This window comes from Calonectris borealis, chromosome 4 (assembly GCF_964195595.1).
Source record: "Calonectris borealis chromosome 4, bCalBor7.hap1.2, whole genome shotgun sequence".
Lineage (NCBI taxonomy): Eukaryota > Metazoa > Chordata > Aves > Procellariiformes > Procellariidae > Calonectris > Calonectris borealis.
The window spans coordinates 4,705,105-4,723,966 of record NC_134315.1 but is presented as its reverse complement, the minus strand read 5'-3'; the positions used below and the strand labels follow the sequence as shown (position 1 = coordinate 4,723,966).

The following is an 18,862-nucleotide window of genomic DNA, read 5'->3' as shown; positions in this document are numbered from 1 at the left end:
TTAAAGTATTTTCCATTTCAGCAAAGAGCATATATTACTTTCCTGGTTCGCTCAAATGTTGGTTTTATGCCCACCCCTTTTCAATCTGCCCATGTCTGAGATGCACAGTGCAGGCGTACAATCATGAGCAGCTTACGACACTCAGTGAACACTAGGTGCCTCTGCATGCTCTAGCAACATACTGCTCAGCTGAAGGGAAGGGATTCTTGCTGTCTCTCTCTGCTCTAAGCATCACCTAACAAGCAAAGCGAACAAAGAATGGGAAATAAAGCTACCCTTAGCCGGTCAGTGAATGAATGGTAATCTCTCTATGGAGTAAAGGTTGTGCCGGTCAATGGTCGTTGCAAATGATGGACATTAAACAGATTGACAAATCCTGTGGAGTCGTTAGTAAAGAGTTTGGAGTTTTTTTCACGCCACAGTGTTAACTGCAGAGAAAAGGACAGAGGGAGAAGGAGAAGATCAAGCTCATGTACATAGTTCTGAAACTTGCAGGTCCTAGGAGTCAGCTAAAAAGCTAGCTGGACAAGCCTTTCGCTCTTTGAGCAGAAGCGAAGTGAGACATTGTGAGCTTGCCAGCCTTGCACAAAATTGAAAGGGACTGAATTTGTAGCACAGAGGGGTCTTTTTTAGCTCTGCATATAATTAGTCCAAACACAAAGGAAGCAACTGAATGGAGGTTGTCACTCTCTGGAAAAGGGTGGGTAAGACACTTTTTAATTAAATTCTTTCATGAAGAAAGATTTTTTTTTTTTTTCATTGCTGCAGCATTTAACATGAACAAAATCACTATCATTTTACCTTTGAATGTCTGTGAACTTTAATGCTGCACAGCTCCTGCATGCTGTAAAGTGAAATATTTGCCTCTGTGTTTGTTCTGTTTGCTGTTTTGCTTTGGTTTTCTGGCTTTGTTTTGGTTTTTTGGTTTTTTTTTTCCCTTTAATAAAATATGATGTAGAATTTGAAACGATTCAATGGACATTCTCAAGCATATTTGGAAATATTCTTGCTAATGGATTTCCTTCTTATTGGTCTCTGTTTAAACTGGCTGCTGAGGAAGCCCCCGGGGTTGATATTGTGTACGCTGGGTATCTTTTCTAAAATGCTTCCAGCCGTGAATAGTGGGTGTCCACAGCTATGTCGGTGTGAGGGCAGGCTTTTGTACTGTGAATCACTGAATCTTACAGAGATGCCTCGCAACCTGTCGGGCATGATGGGCTTGTCTCTGCGGTACAACAGCCTTTCAGAGCTGCATGATGGACAGTTCACAGGGTTAATGCAGCTCACGTGGCTCTATCTGGATCACAATCACATTTGCTCAGTGGAGGGGAATGCCTTTCAAAAATTGCGGCGAGTTAAAGAGCTCACCCTGAGTTCCAACAAAATAACCCAACTGCCCAACACCACTTTCCGACCCATGCCAAACTTGCGCAGTGTGGATTTATCATACAACAACCTACAGTCTTTGGAGCCTGACCTGTTTCACGGGCTGAGAAAACTAACAACTTTGCACATGCGGTCGAACGCCATCAAGTTCGTGCCAGTGAGAATTTTTCAGGACTGTCGCAGCCTGAAGTTTCTAGACATAGGATACAATCAGTTAAAGAGCCTGGCTCGAAACTCTTTTGCAGGCTTGTTCAAACTCACTGAGCTGCACCTCGAGCACAATGACTTGGTGAAGGTGAATTTAGCCCATTTTCCCAGGCTCATCTCCCTGCACTCTCTCTGCTTGCGAAGGAATAAAGTTACCATCGTAGTAAACACTTTGGACTGGATATGGCAACTGGAAAAAATGGATCTCTCCGGCAACGAAATCGAATACATCGAACCTCACGTTTTCGAGAGTGTACCTCACCTCAAATCCCTGCAGCTGGACTCCAACCGGCTGACCTACATCGACTCCCGAGTCCTCGACTCCTGGAAGTCCCTCACTAGCATCAGCCTTTCTGCGAACGCCTGGGATTGCAGCCGTAACGTTTGCGCCCTGGCCTCCTGGCTGAGCAACTTCAAGGGTCGCTACGACAGCAATCTGCTCTGTGCCACCCCTGAGTACGCACAGGGCGAGGATGTTTTGGACGCCGTCTACGCTTTTCACTTGTGTGAAGACGCGGCGGACCCAACGAGTGTTAACACCCTCTCGCCGGTAACCAACAACAGCGACCAAACGTTCAGCTACGGCTCTGCCACCGCCACGTACGACGTGCAGGACAGCGACGGGGACCGAACGACCTACGCCATAACCATGACCATGCCCGGCGAGAACTCGGAGAACGCCGTTCAGATTCACAAGGTGGTGACGGGGACCATGGCACTGATTTTTTCCTTCCTCATCGTGGTTTTAGTGTTGTACGTCTCCTGGAAGTGCTTTCCAGCCAGCTTAAGGCAACTAAGACAGTGCTTTGTAACACAGCGCAGAAAGCAGAAGCAAAAACAGACCATGCATCAAATGGCTGCCATGTCAGCCCAGGAGTATTACGTTGATTACAAACCCAACCACATTGAGGGAGCCCTGGTGATCATTAATGAGTACGGATCTTGTTCCTGTCACCAGCAGCCAGCGAGGGAATGCGAGGTGTGATTTTCCTTGGGGATTTAAACAGTGTGCAACCAAATAACAGCGTGCAGGCAGACAGTGGCACGGGGGGGGGGGGTTGCTGTGCTTTGCTGGTGATTTCTGACGCGCTCCTCTGCCGAAATTGTGGAGAGGGGCTGTCTAAAAGACTTGATATTTTAGCTTTATCGTGTCTTAAAAATCTTCAGGACAGTCAATCTTAAGATTTCATATGCTAATACTCCCTTTGAAGATCTGTCAATATTCAGGAATCTGAGAGTGTAAAAAGGTACCAATTATTGATCTTTTGTAAACTAAGAAAACTGTTTAAAATAAAAAAAAATAGCATTTACAGTTTTTACAGACTGGTGTATATTACATGAATTGTTCCCTGTATACGAAATGCAACAGTTTAACCTCTTTTTCTCTTCATACTGAGTGTTGAAATGCAAGTCTAGGAGCAAAGAAGCCACGTAAAATAGCAAGCTTAAAATTAACCAGATGGCTTCACATTGTAATTAGTACACATTCACTTACATCATGTTACTGAAGATACGAAGCATGACACTGGAATTATATTTTTGTTAATGTGCTACCTGTAACTGGATGTCAGCACAACAAGGAGCCAGTGCACCTCAGAAAGGCTAAAGTTTTGACCGTGTCCCTGGGACAGGATTTCTGAGGATTTTTAAGTACAAGCTCACTTGTTAGTTGCTGTAAGATCCATAAAAACAGCATCATAACCCCTGAAAGTATTTTGTATCAAAACTGATCATATTGCAAAGTCTCACTAAAAAGAAAAAGAAAAAAAACCAACAAAAAACAAAACCCAAACAACTGAAACACTGCCAAAAAAAGTGCCCGTCATCATTTTATTTCAAACAAAAAAGACAAAAAAATCTAAATTTAAGGGCTTTTACTAGCGTTTCCCACTTTTACGCTTGTTTTGAGATATGCTAAGAGCAAAGAAATCCTTGCTTTGTGCATTGTGGTGCCACGGTGAATGGAGAAGACCAAAAGCTATTTGGTTCTCCGTGGTGAAACCTGTGTGTGCTTCAAGAGTAAAACCTCGGCTGTAACACCGACAGAGTAAGACAGAGAGTAATTAGAGCATGCTTCTGGGTCCTATAGTAAACTGCTAGCAAAGCCTATCTCGTGTCCCCCACTTTCACCACTAGCCTTCACTAACAAAACAACTCTCAAATCTCTGCAGAGGCTGAAAGTATCCGAATCCTCCTTACTAATGACTGATAAATGGAATTGATGGATATAAGCAGTGATTTAATAATGTAGAATCACACAGCTGTTTTATTTGACTGCCCTTAAATAAAGGCTTCCTTTCCTTGTATTTTGGATTTTTCATTCCAGTATGTGAACAACCTACTGAATGATCTTTTCAACAACTCCTCTCACACTAATGAAGATGAGGCAGTTTTACAACATCAGGCAGAGCACCTTGAAATTTTCTTCATACAGCATTACATGCTAATAAAAAGTTACGGATAATGAATTGGGTAACATTTCTATGCTTTGTACATATTTCTCTATCCTTAGGTTACCATCAATAGAGGAAAAATTCAGAAGTCTAACATATACTTTAATTTAACACAGGTTTTTTCTTTTTTATAGCATCGAAGTGCCACCTACTCTTAAAAGGCTACATCAGCCTTATAAAGCAGAGAATAGGCACAGAATAAACCATTTTTTTCCTGCCCAGCAGGTTTTAACCATTAAATTTAAGGAGTGAATTTTATATTTTTTTCTGACTGACACTATTTTTAAGGAGTCAGAACTTATTTTCCTCTATTTGGTAATCTCAACCTGTTTAATATTAAATATGATGATAGCCTCTGAACCAAAATTTTTATTTAGTGAGACTATAATGTCATCTGTGAAAGCAATGAGACTATCTATTGGGAGAGGACTTTTTTCATAAGAAATGTAATGAAAATCAACTGCTTTTTTATTAAAGCCATTGAAAATTCACCCACAGCTTTGGAACAAGCTAGCACTGTTAAAACTAAGCTTTTCTCTCTTTAAACAAATGCACATTTCTGTTTCTATGCCTCAAACCCACAAGGGCTTGACCCATCCTGAAACTCCCAAGTGACCTGAGGGGTTGAGTGTCCATGTATGAACCTAAGAGTGAGGGCAGAGAGTAGGTAAGGAGCTCCTTGTCTCTTTGGGTGCCTGCTCATATTTTAAGAGAAAATAATTTATGCCATGCTAACCGAGGGCCAAACTATATGTATTTTCCCCATTAAACCCTTCTCTGAAATCAATAGGGAATTTAACTGTGAAAAATTGGCTCTCTAACTTTGGACTATGTTATATGTTCCTCAAGTCAACATGCAGCACTGCAGCCAGAAGGACTGATTACAGCTAGTTGCCAGGAAGCTTCCAAAACCAACCAAGATTGTTAAAATATTGTCTGCATATGGTAAAAAAAAAAAAAAATATGAATTAGCTTTATTTCTATAGTGACCCTCTGTTGCTATAAGGAAACGTATTAGTTCAGTCATGGTTTTGCCCCTGTAAATCTGATGCAAGACTGATACCGACAAACAATCATCCCATGGTTGTATTTCTATGTATTTTTAGCATATTTGTGGGCTGTATTTTAAACACACAAGTGATTGCACCCCTCTGGAATTATTCCTGCTGTTTATTGGTGTTAGCAACCTCAAGCTACGTTTGCAAAGGCGTGAGCAATTCCGCCTTTGGAATTTATTCACCTCTGTGCTTCATGCATCTTGCATTGACAGCTCAAGTAAACTGAACAGAACATTTTTCTTTAAAGGTGCAGTGATTTCCTAAGTGAAAGCTGATTTCCGTATTGCCTGTTGCCATTTCTTCCGAAGAGAGGTAATGACCACCAATGACTTGCCACCCTTAGCAGGATGATGGATGGATCCTCCATATAGAGCACAGCACTTATTAAACTTGAGAAAATGATATATTTCAAAATCTTCATGCAGAAATCTTTTCTAAGGGTAATATCTTCTAGAAACAACTTCCTAATGATCTCCAGAGGATATCTGGAGATCTGGATACCCTCTGAATATCTACTGGTGGAAAGAGGAGTGTCACTGCTATTACATGGCATGAAGGTACTCCACAGGGTGCCCACATCTCATCTGAAAGTTTACATGAAAAAAATATGGATTGTAAAGAAATAAAGGAGCAAGTATTTCGTTTCAATCCACCTATTGCAAACCCAGTTACTCATCCTGCTCCAGGCTGCTTGCATTGGTATATATGAGAGTTGTTACATTTGTACTGCATTTATAGCAACTGCAGGGACAAATTTTCCCTAACTCTTTCTTGTCATTCTCTCTCTTTTGATGCCCTTATTCTGGCTTGTGAAATGCTCCAACAAAAAAAGGAAGGAAAAAAAAAAAAGATGATGCTTTTGGGGTTAGTTGTGACAGTTTGTTATTCAGGAGATGCTTGGGGAATATCGAAGGAATGAAAATATTTTAAATATTCCCCTTTTAATGTTCTACTTAATAGGACTAATCTCCCTTTTATAACCAGGTAATTAAAATTATTTTCTTTTTATTTAAGTGTCTTTTAACATACAAGACAGGGTGAAAGGCAAGCAAAAGAACTACCTTTTTTGAGGTTGGTTAACACTACCAGTGTTATAGATCTCTAATATGCAATCTCTTGCTGCTAACATCAATACACACTCACAGTGCACCCAGTGATGAAGGAACTGTTGCCGTGTATGCTTTGAATGTATATAAGAGATGATTTATTTTCCTTTCTGTCTTTTTTCCTTCCTTTCTGTACTACTTAAAAAAAAAAAAAAAAAGTGATATGAAACCACAGAATCAATGCTAATGTACCACATTCTGTTTCTGGCCTGAATATATAAAATACAAAGAAATTCTGTGTTAAAGCTGCAAATTCCCTCCTTTACCACGTTGTTTGAGTACTGCAGGGGTTAGACCAAGGGGATGATGTGTTCCTCCACGTGCACTGTACCTAGATGCTCTGTACCAGTCTGAAGATGCAGTCCCACTGCCTTGCATACGTGTGCCAGAGAAAGATCATTAATGACACCTAAGGATATTTTTGTATGCTTTAATATATTCTGTATGTTTTTATGGCTAAGGCATTGAGGGGCACTTGAAATGAGCCTATTTGATCAGTTTGCTTTGGTTCTGATAAAAAGCCCCTCGTTTGCTTTTGCGATGGACTAAATTTGTTTCTTGTATGTGTCTCATTCTGCAGTAATAGCAAAAGGACACTCTGAATAGCCCTCCCCTTCCCCCCAGCTTCTCCAGTGGTATCCAGAATGGCAAATGAGGAGGAGTATTTAATACGGAAGCTTATTTCTAGTGCTCTAATAATAATAACAGTAATAATAAGAAAAGAAATGAAGAAGAGACAAAAGATGAGAGAAAAGACTGGAGTAACGACAACTAAATCAGGTTGTTGCTGGCTCCCTTTGCCTTTTCTTTTTTAAAGATGGTAAATCTAAAGGACTAGCACAGATGAAAAACCAAGACTGAAGGTGGGTGGAGAAAGCAGTTTTAAAAACTGAGCAAGCAGGGATGAAACAGCTTCTGGCAAGGAGGGTACAACACTAAATAGCTCCATTGAGCAAGAAAGAGAAAAGGAAAGGGCGAAGGGACAGGACGAAAGGGAAGACGAGAACGGGTGAGAAGGCAAGGGGACCACTGTGCACACGAGGAGAAGGAGATTTTTCAGTGCCTTCACCTCCCACGTTAAGACTGTGGCAAGGACAACAACAGAGATTTAAGAAAGATACCCAGCATCTCTCTCTGTCCCTCCCTCTCTCCCTGGCTTTTCAAACTCGCAGTCACACACACTCTCTCATTTACAGAGGCGCAGACGGACACGCTTGCCCAAACACACACACGCAGGCAACCCCGTCATTTCCTCTGCCACCTCCCTGTTCCCTGGCAGCACAATGTCCCCCTCATCCATCATTTTGTTCGCTGAACTCCAGCACTGTGCCTCTTCCACTAATTTTTTTTGGCTGGACTTCTTAGCTCTCCTAGTCACAGTTCACCACAGACTTTCTAGAAAATCAGACTTTTCTACCCAAAATATCTCTTCCCTCCCCCCCATCCCTTAAGAAACCCTCATCTAGATCTAGAGAGTTGAGTGATCTTGAGCTATAGCAGATTCTCCTGCTAATTATATCCACACTCATTCTCCCTCATATTCAGCTTTCGTATTCACGGCTATTACGACAAACAGATCTGAGCTATTTTTGCTGTGTTCAATTTATCATTATGCATCAAGGTTATACTTTTCCTTGACCTGCTCAACCCAGTCTAATATTAACAAATTGAGCATTTATACGGGTTCCTTTCCAAGCATGAAGTTGATTAGGAATTTAGGAAATGCTGGTGATTTAAAGATTAACCTTTCATTTAATTAATGACATAAACCAGAGCTATTAAGGTATTAGAAACAACTATTCCGAGTATATTCTACGTAAAAAAAATATCACATTTAGAGCCATGCAAAAGACTTTCCATACCAGCCAATTTTTTTTTTTTTTTACAGCAGGAAAAACCTGGTGAAAGGAAAGGAGTAAGCGCAGTCTACCTCTAAAGTTATGTAGAGGAAAGCAAGGCTGCAAAAATATTACAGAAACCAAGCAACAATCTTCTGGCTGGCAAGACACAGCCTGTAATTGGGTGGGTGGCTGTGAAGATCTGAGATGAATGCTGCAGAGCCCTGTAATTTTATTGCAGTGTGTCTGCTTTAAAGTGAACATATTTGCAATGAAATCTGTATTTCCGTGAGAACAGGGCAATTGTTTTTGTTATAAAGATAGTGTCACTTGTTGCCATTCAGACACAATTATTCAGCCTTTAAACCAATTACTGTTCTTATTCACTTTTGCTGGTGCGATAGTTTGGTGAGACAGACAAAGGTAACAGGCTGCATCGAAAGGTGTTTGAGTTCAAAGTACCCAGATTTGCATTACAAGAAAAGAAATTCATTTTAAAATAAACATCAGCTTTTCACCTTTTCCCCCACTTCTCCTCTTCCTGAAAATCCAAATATGTACATCACTCATAGAAATTAGAGATAACTGGCAGTGGCTAAAGCATAATATTATGTGTGCCTGTGCTTGGCAAACAGCACCTACAATTCTGCTAAGGCACTTTTTATTTTAAACCATTTCGCTGCTCTCATGTTCTTCACATCCTCACCAGACACAGTCTCTACCGCCAGAAAGATGTCTTTCAACACGGGTGCTATGGGAACATGACCAATTCGGTTCCATTTCTGAGCTAACAAAGACTAAATCCAAGATTTCCAAGGTAATAGGTAAGTATAAATATCTACTTCATCACTGAATTACCATGTTTAGCACAGCAGATTTCTCTGACTGACATGGTTAGACACGAAGCCTGGTCGTTCATTGATTACAAACTTCGTCGTGGCCTTTTTCAAGACGTTCCTTTCTCCTAACGGCAAACCAGAGCACGGCACTGGAGAGAGGACTAAAACTTGTATTTTCAGTAAAATCTGAGATTAAAAAAATATGCACGGACATATCAAATTGATATAAGGGCTTATCCAATGAAGGCGATGCAGCTTGCACAGAGCAGGTCTCCCTGTAGTAGCTCTGTACTGTAGTGGTTACAACCAGGTATGAGCAAACGTCCTCCTAAGAGCTGGGGGACTCAAACCGAAAACAGATTCCTGAATATCTTTTAAAAGATATACTTTCCCTCTAATTTTTATCCCTCTTTACCCCCTCTCCCATTTTCCATTCCCAGAACCTCACAGGCAGACTGAATCAAAATGGGGGGGAGGGAAGAGGGAAACCCTGAAAATCCCAAACTAAACTGCAAGAACAGTCCACAGCTATTGAATTCCGGAGGTTTTCATTCTTTTAACAAATGCCAGCCCTTTGAAACACATCTGCTATCAACCTTTTTTGCAAGACGAGAGGTAAAGTGAGCTCCCGGGAGTAAACCTGAATCTGTCTCTGTAGTTCAGTGCCTCTACTGACAGTCAGGCTGGCTAACAGAGCCTGGTAAATACTCAGGAATGTTAATAATAATCAGATAAACCACCTAGGGATTTTCTCACCCTCCTCTTTTTTTTTTTTTTTAAATTGGCTCCGTACTAAAGTTTATCTTGACAGAAAATTTATTTCTCTGATCCAGATTATTTCCCAAAGCAATTTTTTCAACAGCAAACAGAAATTTGTGGCTGCTGCTAAAAGGTTTGCAATCCCCATGCTAAAGAGGCCACCACATGTCAAATGTTTACCTTAATTTCATGTAAATGTCACTCCATATTGGACATTCTGTATTTCTTTACTGGCATATGTAGCTTCACAAACCTTCCCCTTGCGCCGTAACTACCTTTACAAACAGCCCAGAACCCAACGCCACTGTCAGATCAAATTCCCAAACAACAACTGGATGTCATGAATTTATTATGTAATTGCTGCAGTCTAATAAATTGAATGTGAATCCGATGGCCTGAAAGAGAAATAATGGAGACAATAAATGAGTAGAAGAAATGCATCTGACATACCCTCTATGGGGAAAAAATCCCACAAAACAAAAAACTGTGTGGGACGATGCTTAAGCTTGCAGAAGGTGGAGGGCATCGAGCATCAACTGCAAAAAGATTAATTACGTGGGATAGAGAAAATCACTGCTGAAAAAATAAAGGGGAAAATTGAAAAGGGGACAGTGCCCATAGCAGATTAATCAGAAAGAGAATTAGGTGACAACCAACACACGAGAAACCCATCAAGGGATAACAAAGCACTGTGGGGGTACTTGATGACAAAATGAGTATAAACAAACATGTATTTGCAGTGGAGGAAATAGCAATCCATGAAGTCCCATGAAGCTGAACCCTGAGCTTATTCCTCCGTCCATCTTTGCTCTGTCACGATGGGCTTTTTGGTATATTTTTTAAAAATATCAACTATTTTATTGTTATTATGCACAGAACTGGACCCTTGGAGATTGTGCTTTTACTTTATGTAAAATATGCTATGCCAATAGTTATTTTTTCGATGGGTGGCACTTCTAGCCTGAAGTAAACCCTATTGTATTGGGTTTGTGTATGTATTTTCCTGATTCCAGCAACTGTTAGGGATTACATTAGGTTATTCTAGTTGGTGGAATGAAGACTTCCCAAAAAGTTCCCCTAAGTAGTTTTATGAAGTTACACTGTGTCTCTTTCATCAAAAAGGGAGTTGAAAACTTTTCTCTTTTTCCCCTGGTTACGTTTTCTCATGATGTAGAGTAATCTAGCCCCAATCTGTCATTTTTCATTAGCAAAGGAGTCAAGCTATGGCTGTTAACGATAACCCTTAATGAGGATTTGATGAATAAGTCCTGGAAAATCAAGCTTGGAACAAACACTAAAATCTATCTCAGAGCTATTGTTTCCAGGTAATAGAGTTGTTAGCAAACGGGAAAGAAAAGTTAGTGTGTTTAAAGCAGTAGGGCATTTAAAACAACTAATCAGGACATCCAAGTGGTGTTTATCAAGAAATTTAAAAACCAAAAAGTAAAAATGAAGTGGAGGCGCTAGTAAAAAAAGATCTCTAGTAAAAGTAGCTGTTGCACCAAAACCTGAATAACTAAAATACACTGCAGTTCCCCTAGTTTAGAGCTGATTAGAGATGATCATAACGGAGCGGTAAGTCTTATCTCAGTAGCTGTTAAGTTCATTTCAAGATTTATTAAGGTCTGTAATACCATACAAAAGGGATAAATTGACTGGTCGTCTGTGGAATAACATCATGATTCTGTAACAACCTGCAGTCCTGAACTTTTTGACTACCATAATAATATTAACAAATTGGTATACAAAAAAGGCAATTTTATATTTGGACTTTTAATGAGCTTTTGACAAAATGCCTTTAAAAGATATTCAGTTTCCCATAAATAAGACAAGCTCCATGGTCATATAAAACTAGCTAGGCACCCAAAAATACAGTGGCCTTTTACTCAGTACAGCGAAAAAATGCAGCGCAGAATGGTCCCAAGGCCAGGGCTGCTGAATCATCCTAGCTACAATCAGGAAATGTATAGCATTTTTCAAATGACAGATTATTTATTTTGCAAGAAGTAATGACAATCATGAGGATGTGTAAAGGGACCTCCAAAAGCTGAAGATTATATAAGCTTTGATGGATGAAATTCTGAATTGTCAAATACAAAGCAAAAGGAAAACTGTTCATCCATGCCTCGGAGATGTAAGTTATATGCAAGAGCTGGACAACTATCTTTCTGGATATTGCCTTGAATACCTCTGCTTGGTGTGCAGAGAAAAAAAAAAAGGAGGAAAAAAGAAAAGAGGAATAACATCTAAACTGTCTATGTAATAGAACAGCTTTCAAGAAATTAAATAGCTTGATATAAGTCACTACTATGCCTTCAGTTAGAAAACAGTCCCCAGTTCTGTTAAGCAAAAGATAGGAAAGGATATAACTGCTAGATAAGGCTAAGTACTGACAAGTAAAAGGATGAATGGTTTGGGAAAGATTGTATGTGAGAAGAGAGGCAAAGAAACCGGACCTACAACTGCAGCACAACAGCAAAACGTGTATCCATTCCCCCTCTAGTGGCCGGTCCACATAGGGCTATTGCAAAAATAAAATATAATCACGGACGGGAAAGGCAATACACTGGCAATTGATTTTAAAACCAGCACACCTCCCCTCTTTTTTACCCCCCTTGCAATTTTACGTTGCTTCACTTTATACTATTATTTGTTATTCCTCATTAAACTGCCTGCCGTATTCTTTTGTTGTTTCTCGTCATTACTTAGCGCAGAAGCTGGTTTACAGCAGTGGTAATTTTTTTTTTGCGATATGCTTATACCTACCTGTTAGAAGAGGATATGGAGTGTGACAGGGGCCCGTGCACACTCTAGCATGAGAAATAATCATAAATTAAAAAATAAACTTTGGAACTCATTGTACAAGACAGCACTGATGCATTTTTAAAAAAGGAACAGTTGTGCAGAAATGGAAACATTGAACTAATTGTGACATACACCCCTAAAACCTTCTAGATTAAAAAAGGTGTTTTTTTAGGAACAGCGTCTGGGACAAGACACACCATGCGGTGGAAACGGTCCTTTCAATTTCTTCCTCATGGACCAGTCACTGAATTTCAGTGTTCCCAACCTGCACAGCTACAGTCACCTGGAGAAACTGAGGCCAGACGAGCCTTACACATCCCCATGTTTCAAATACACACAGGTTCTCCTTGGTCAGTTACTCCTTCTTCTGTCTTCTGGAATAATCCTCATTTTTACCAGTTTCTCTGAATAATGCAATATAACAGACAATTTTCTGTTCCTATCTTTTAATAATCTTACCCTATAACACTTCATGGTCCGAAGGAGCTGAGATGCTAAGCTGGATGCACTGAGGGGTGCTGCTGAGGACTGCAAGGGAGCTGTGCTCTGTTTCTGGTTGAGATAACACCAAACACTTTGTTAGGACTGTATGTTTTATTAAAGTTCCTGTTCTTTACAAAAAAAAAAAAAAAAAAAAAAAGAAACCTGGTGGCTTGGAGCAGAAGTGAACATCCTTTGGTTGCACTTTCAGGGAGCCCACTACATCCTGAAGCTAATAAACTCCGATGTAACAGGCTGTGGTTATAGGGAAGATGAGAAGTAGCAAGGGATTAAGTTTTTCTCTTGTAAAATATTTCCATCACTTCAGTTTTCTCAATCTCTGTTTCAAATGCCATCCTGACTAGTGGTTTTTTAGATATAGGTTAATTTGCGTATCAGACAGACAGACAAATTAAGTAACCCTTTCTACAAGTGATTTGCTAAGAAATTGCTCGTACGTATTTCAATAATTAAAGCAAGGTTACTGCCCTTCTATAGGTTATTCTGAAATTACCTGTTAACCATCTAAGACCTTGCTGTATCTTACAGTGGCTTTTGGCAAAGACTGAATACTAGTTTAGATGGAGTTCAGAGCTAGCACTTTTATGTTAATTTTAATATGTTGTTATTAATTTGTTCAACTGAAACTAAAGAACAACACAACAAACAAGGCACAGTTTGACTTCTCACGTCTAAAATTTAAAAAATGAACCCATTTCCAATTAGGTAATAACTTTACCTAATTAAAAATATTTAGAAAACAGATTATTCAAATGATTTGTATATAATAATGTAAGCAGTTTGCTCTTCCAGCATAAAATTAATTCATTACTATCCACAGTCAGAGCAAGTTTGATCGTCTATCCCTTACCGATGCAATTTCAGACAACTCTTGTATTCATAATGCCCGTTGCCAAGACAGTTTCAAGAATAAGAATACAAGGAACTGTACAGACAATTAAAAAAAAAAAAAGAAAGAAGACATCAGGATTGATCCACTAAGGTCATCTATTTTTCCACCAATACTTACAGAGAGGCATATATGTATCTCTGGCAATTACAGAAGTGTTTGCAAGTGAGTGACTTACAGTAGTTGGCTGAGCACCTCATACTGGGTGGGAATTCTTTACAGGTTGTTCAAGTGCAATAATATGCTTAGTTTCATATAGGAAATGCATATTTTCAAACATAGAACTTATTCTTCTCAACCGTACTCTGTCAAATGATAAATATATTTTTCCTAGATTTCTCCTCACAGTAGACAAAAGGCAATCCCTGATTTTTAGCTGAAGAGCAATAAGTTTCTACAAATTGAAGAAAGGGGGCTTCTTCAGAATGACAGCCTAGTGTAATCTGTGATTTCCCTTGAATGCCATTACTGGGGTAAATTAAGTGTCAGGTTCCAGACTAATTCATCACTTATTAATTAACAATATCAATGATTCTTTTTTCATTACAGATAACACGTTTTACAGACTACCAGGAGCACTTTTTATTACTAAAGTTATCTCAAAGGCTCTTCCCCAATATCTGCCACATTAAAAAAAACCCAGAAAACATTCAATCATAATTTTAATGACAGATCATTTTTTCCTTCACTAAAATTAAATCTTAAAAGCCATTTAATTAAACTGAATGATAACTGAATGACTTAACCATGCAAAGAATTAAAACTAAGGATGCTCTCTCCCCAGACACTAAAATACGGCATTGCCAATGTTTTACCACAAGGAAGCAAACCTTAAGAAAGCAAACTATTCTGAGCAGGTTTCTTATTCATAAACAAGACCCCTCTTCAATAACCTCATTTCTTTGCATTTTCAATTGCAATTTTTTACCTGTGTCTTTCTGTAACAAGTTGTTCACGTGCTCTGAACAACAGCACACAGTAAAACTTCAAAACAAGGTCCAGGTTCTGTTTGATATTGTCACTGATTTTAGTAAAAAAGGACTAAGTTCCATGCTAAATACCCGCTAAGGTCTCCTGGTGTGCCTTACAAACACGACTCTCCTTACGTTATTAAATCAGCCTTCCCCCAGCTGCAGCTTTACAATACATAGTATGTGAACGTTTTTTTGTGCAACTTCTGCATGATGTTCAACTCCATCCTTAAGACTGTTTGCAACCAGCAGTAAACACTTAGTTGGCGCAATTTCTTTTTCTTTTTAAATGGTGTATCTATTTGCTCCTACTTCAGAAGTTTTATCTAACCTAAAATCTTGTATGAGTTTGTCTTCCCCTTCCAAGAGTTAAAAAGAGGACGTTTCCTTAGATTTCAAATATGATTTCCTAAGTCTGTTAAGCGTGTATTCTGTGCTTCCAGAAGATTAAAGAAAAATTTTATCACCAAAAGAATAGGAAAATAGATTTGCAGATGTAGCAATCTTGTAAAACTCAGAGTTCAGAAAAACATCTGCACTACCATCAAGAAGGAAAAATCATTTCCCAAATTGTCCCAAATCTCTTCCTACAGAGATTAAAAGGACAATGATGTGACTCGTACGTGACTCTCTTCAACTGCTTATAACAACAGACCAGCTTCAATTCCATTCCTGTGATTGTGCTCTCAGGATTATTTCACGCCTGTCTCTTGGTTCCTATATTTGTTGATGTTAGGCATTTTTTGCAAGGTGAACACAAGTTATTTTATTCAGAGGTGTGAAAGAAAGAACTGGTCCTTGATGCATTAGTCAGGTTTCCATCACTACAAAGTAAAGCATCAATTGGGATTAAAACTCTAGAAATCACATTTTTTGAAACTCTTGCCAACTACGTAATTATGCCCCAAATGATTTTGTGCCAGGTGGTTCGGCTAACAGATGGAATGGTATATTTGTTCACTCTTTATAAACCAAGCTCCATTCCAAAAACTGTGAGCCAGAAGTATCTAAATTATGGATTGACAGTTACATATGCCTAATAATTAATTAAACTCTAGCTACAAATTGCAGTGAGCACTTAAGGAAAAAAAAAATCATATAGAAAATGTGTGATAGTGTCTTTACAGTAACATTTTTAAGTCACGGCAGCTAAAAATAACGGTATGCAATGATGCACTACAGACAAAAGAGCTTTGGTATGAAGCGTCTCAGAAATGCTTAAAGCAGGATACGTTATATAACATTAAAAATTGTTCCTGTAAGATTATTTTTTGCAATCCCAAACTTCACCAAATGCTTACTAAAACCAACTAGAAGTTGTGACCAGACCTAACAAACGCAGTCAGGTTCAGAAGACTCTCCCCAGACAACATATACACTGTATAAGCACCATTAATGCTCTGGAGGGAGAAATCAAACTGAGATCAAACCATGGGACAGGTGTTGCTTTATACATCCCGAACTAGGAGTTATCTGAGGCTCATGTATTTCTTGCCTGCAAATCCCAGATGGAAATATGGACACCTTTGTCATCCAGTGTATGGCCAGAGAGTCCATTTCACCTGGATGTGTCAAAAGGATTGTGTATGTGATCAACCAGTAACGAAGGCAAAGACAGTAAATCCAGTGTGGTCTGAAGGTGTTGGACTTCCAGCGCGCGTGCAGATTAATTGTGCTGAGGATGCATAGTGGACATTTCAGATAGATGAATGGCACATGTCATCAGTCATTATCAGGCTGGAAGCAGGCTGGATTTTCTGCTCCTGTGCCAATCAGCTGGGCCACGAAGGTACAAGAAGTCTACAGCAGAGCTGACCCTGTCCCATTAAACATTTCCCTAAATGTCCGCAAACATCACTGATTTTCCAGCCCACGCAATGGCCCTCATCAAAATCCCACGAAGCTGAGGGTAACAATGGATACATTTCCCACCCAACCCCCCCATGGGAAAATAGTAATTAATTTAATAAACAGAAAATGAGAAAAGCTTTTTGTCATAGTATATTAATATCCCTACTTCTGCTATCACAAAGCTGTGCCAGAAACACTGATTTAATAGGCACTGCAAAGCAATTACCATGCAAATAATATTAGCCAGCAATTTATTATTTTTTTAGTAAAGTCCTTGTTTTGGCTAGCAGACCACAGTAACAGATTCCAATAAAACTGGGTAATTGAAAGAAATTTCAAGTGTCTAAATAGCTGTGACACCAAACATATGAAGCAACAGTTCTCAGACTGGCCTGTTGGTCTGCTTGCGATTTCAAGTATGGACAACCTGGGGAGCCAACAGAGGAACGACTTACATAGCGAAAAGAGAGCATTGAAGCAATGAGAGGGAAAGATATTCAGGAAAGCTCTCTTTTACTAGCGACGTTAGCAAGGAGAATAATGTAGAGGGTTTTAAGCCACTTGGGAAATAGCATTCCTGCCGTAACTCCTTCCTTTGCCCCTGGTCTTCATAAGAAACTTTTTATTTGGAGTAAGAAAATCTATCATTTTAAGTAACATATACTCATCTATTTATGGCATAGGATTGGAAACTTGCTTAGATGCACTGAAGTGCTAAGCTCCATGTTCAGCTTTAGAAGTTGCCCAGCAATCTTCTTGTCCCGGATTGGAGCTATATGACTACCTAAATCACTGAATTTCTCTGCTCTTCATTTCACTACCAGAGAATGAACGAAGTTGCTCACCTCACACCAGAGTGCTGTGACACTCACTGTGAACATTTATTCTGTAGTGAATGGCCAAAATGTGATGGTTCTTGTTCCTTCAGTCCAACATGTTTTTGTCTAATCAAATTAGTGAAATAACAGAGTTGATTGTGTGTTATCTCTTCAACTAAAGATGAGTTAATTAAGATTCAACTTCTAGATACAAAGCAGGAGTCAATATTTTTTCTGATTCCCCTATTGCCGGATGCTGATTATATAGCATAGAAAAATACAGTATAAGAACACGTTCCTTTGCTGTGTTTCCCTCACCACTTTAAAATTCAGATGCTTCTTTTAATTAAAATCTAAATACTCCAAATATAGAAACACATTTCTGTGTCTCTTATGAGGAGAAAAAGAAAATCAACACTAGCATGTGTCCTAAAACTTCTAAATATTTTGGGGAGGAACAAAAGAAAACTACTTTCTAGTTAAACTGATGAATATACATATATTGACATTGTTGTGCTCAAGATCAAGTACAAATTGAATCTGTGATTTCATTTATGGAAATAGGTAAGCTGGGAAATGCAATTACTATCTATAAATCATTTTGCTATAACCTTCTACTTCAATATCCTTAAATAGCAAAATGCAACTGAAGCTATTTTAGTTAAAGCCTGAACAAAATAAATCTTTGTGGCAACACTCATCTGTCAGGGGATTTGATGTTCTCCAAAGTACTTGTTGGTATTAAGCAAGCAATCTCTCACTTCTAACAGACTTTCTTATTGATATGTATGAGCTAAGTAGGTTATTATTTATAGTTAAATGTGAAGTGATATGTCAAAGAAAAACACAAAATTAAGGAAACTGCATGTTACAAGATCTAAAACATTTAATTCCCATACAAAACAGCTACTGACAGCTGGGCACTTGGAGACATAATAACGTGGCTAACAATTAAATGAAACCTCCTAGGAAAACTGGGACAAGAAAACATGCCATGGTCAAGTCTGTCATCCCTGGGAAGACCTATGAAGATCATCATATATGCACGCACTTTTAAGCAGGCCCAGCAGAAGCCAGAAAGATCACTGGAAAGCTAGTAAAAATGCCAATAGCGAAAGAGATAAACAATTTTTACACAAGACTTTCAGACTATTTGAGACAGTTAGTGAAAACCTCATCAAATTTCTAGCACTCAATTTACCGCAAGACTGAATCAAGAAGCAAGGTAATGGTAATGGGAAGATCCTATGTTGTGTAATGCAGGTTTATGCACAAGCTCAGTGCCTTTTACTGAATCCATCTTAATATAAGTGAACAAAAATAAATGTATATAAAAGAATATGCCTTCTTTGAAATAAATACCAGTTTTCTTAATTTCTTT

The 18,862-nt window shown here is 38.9% G+C and overlaps 2 protein-coding genes across 3 annotated transcripts in view; one reads left to right on the top strand and one right to left on the bottom strand.

Annotated features, from left to right (window-relative positions):
- Positions 1-18,862, bottom strand: part of CTNNA2 (catenin alpha 2) — a 527,667-nt gene that overhangs the window by 159,763 nt on the left and 349,042 nt on the right. The window lies entirely within an intron of this gene.
- LRRTM1 (leucine rich repeat transmembrane neuronal 1) lies at positions 344-5,927 on the top strand. Its single transcript, XM_075150509.1, has one exon. It carries the CDS (start codon positions 1,013-1,015, stop codon positions 2,576-2,578), a length of 1,566 nt encoding a protein of 521 aa, XP_075006610.1. The 5' UTR covers positions 344-1,012; the 3' UTR covers positions 2,579-5,927.

Coding starts and splice junctions, on each gene's coding strand:
- LRRTM1 (XM_075150509.1), top strand. CDS start 1,013: ATGGATTTCCTTCTTATTGGTCTCTGTTTAAACTGGCTGCTGAGGAAG.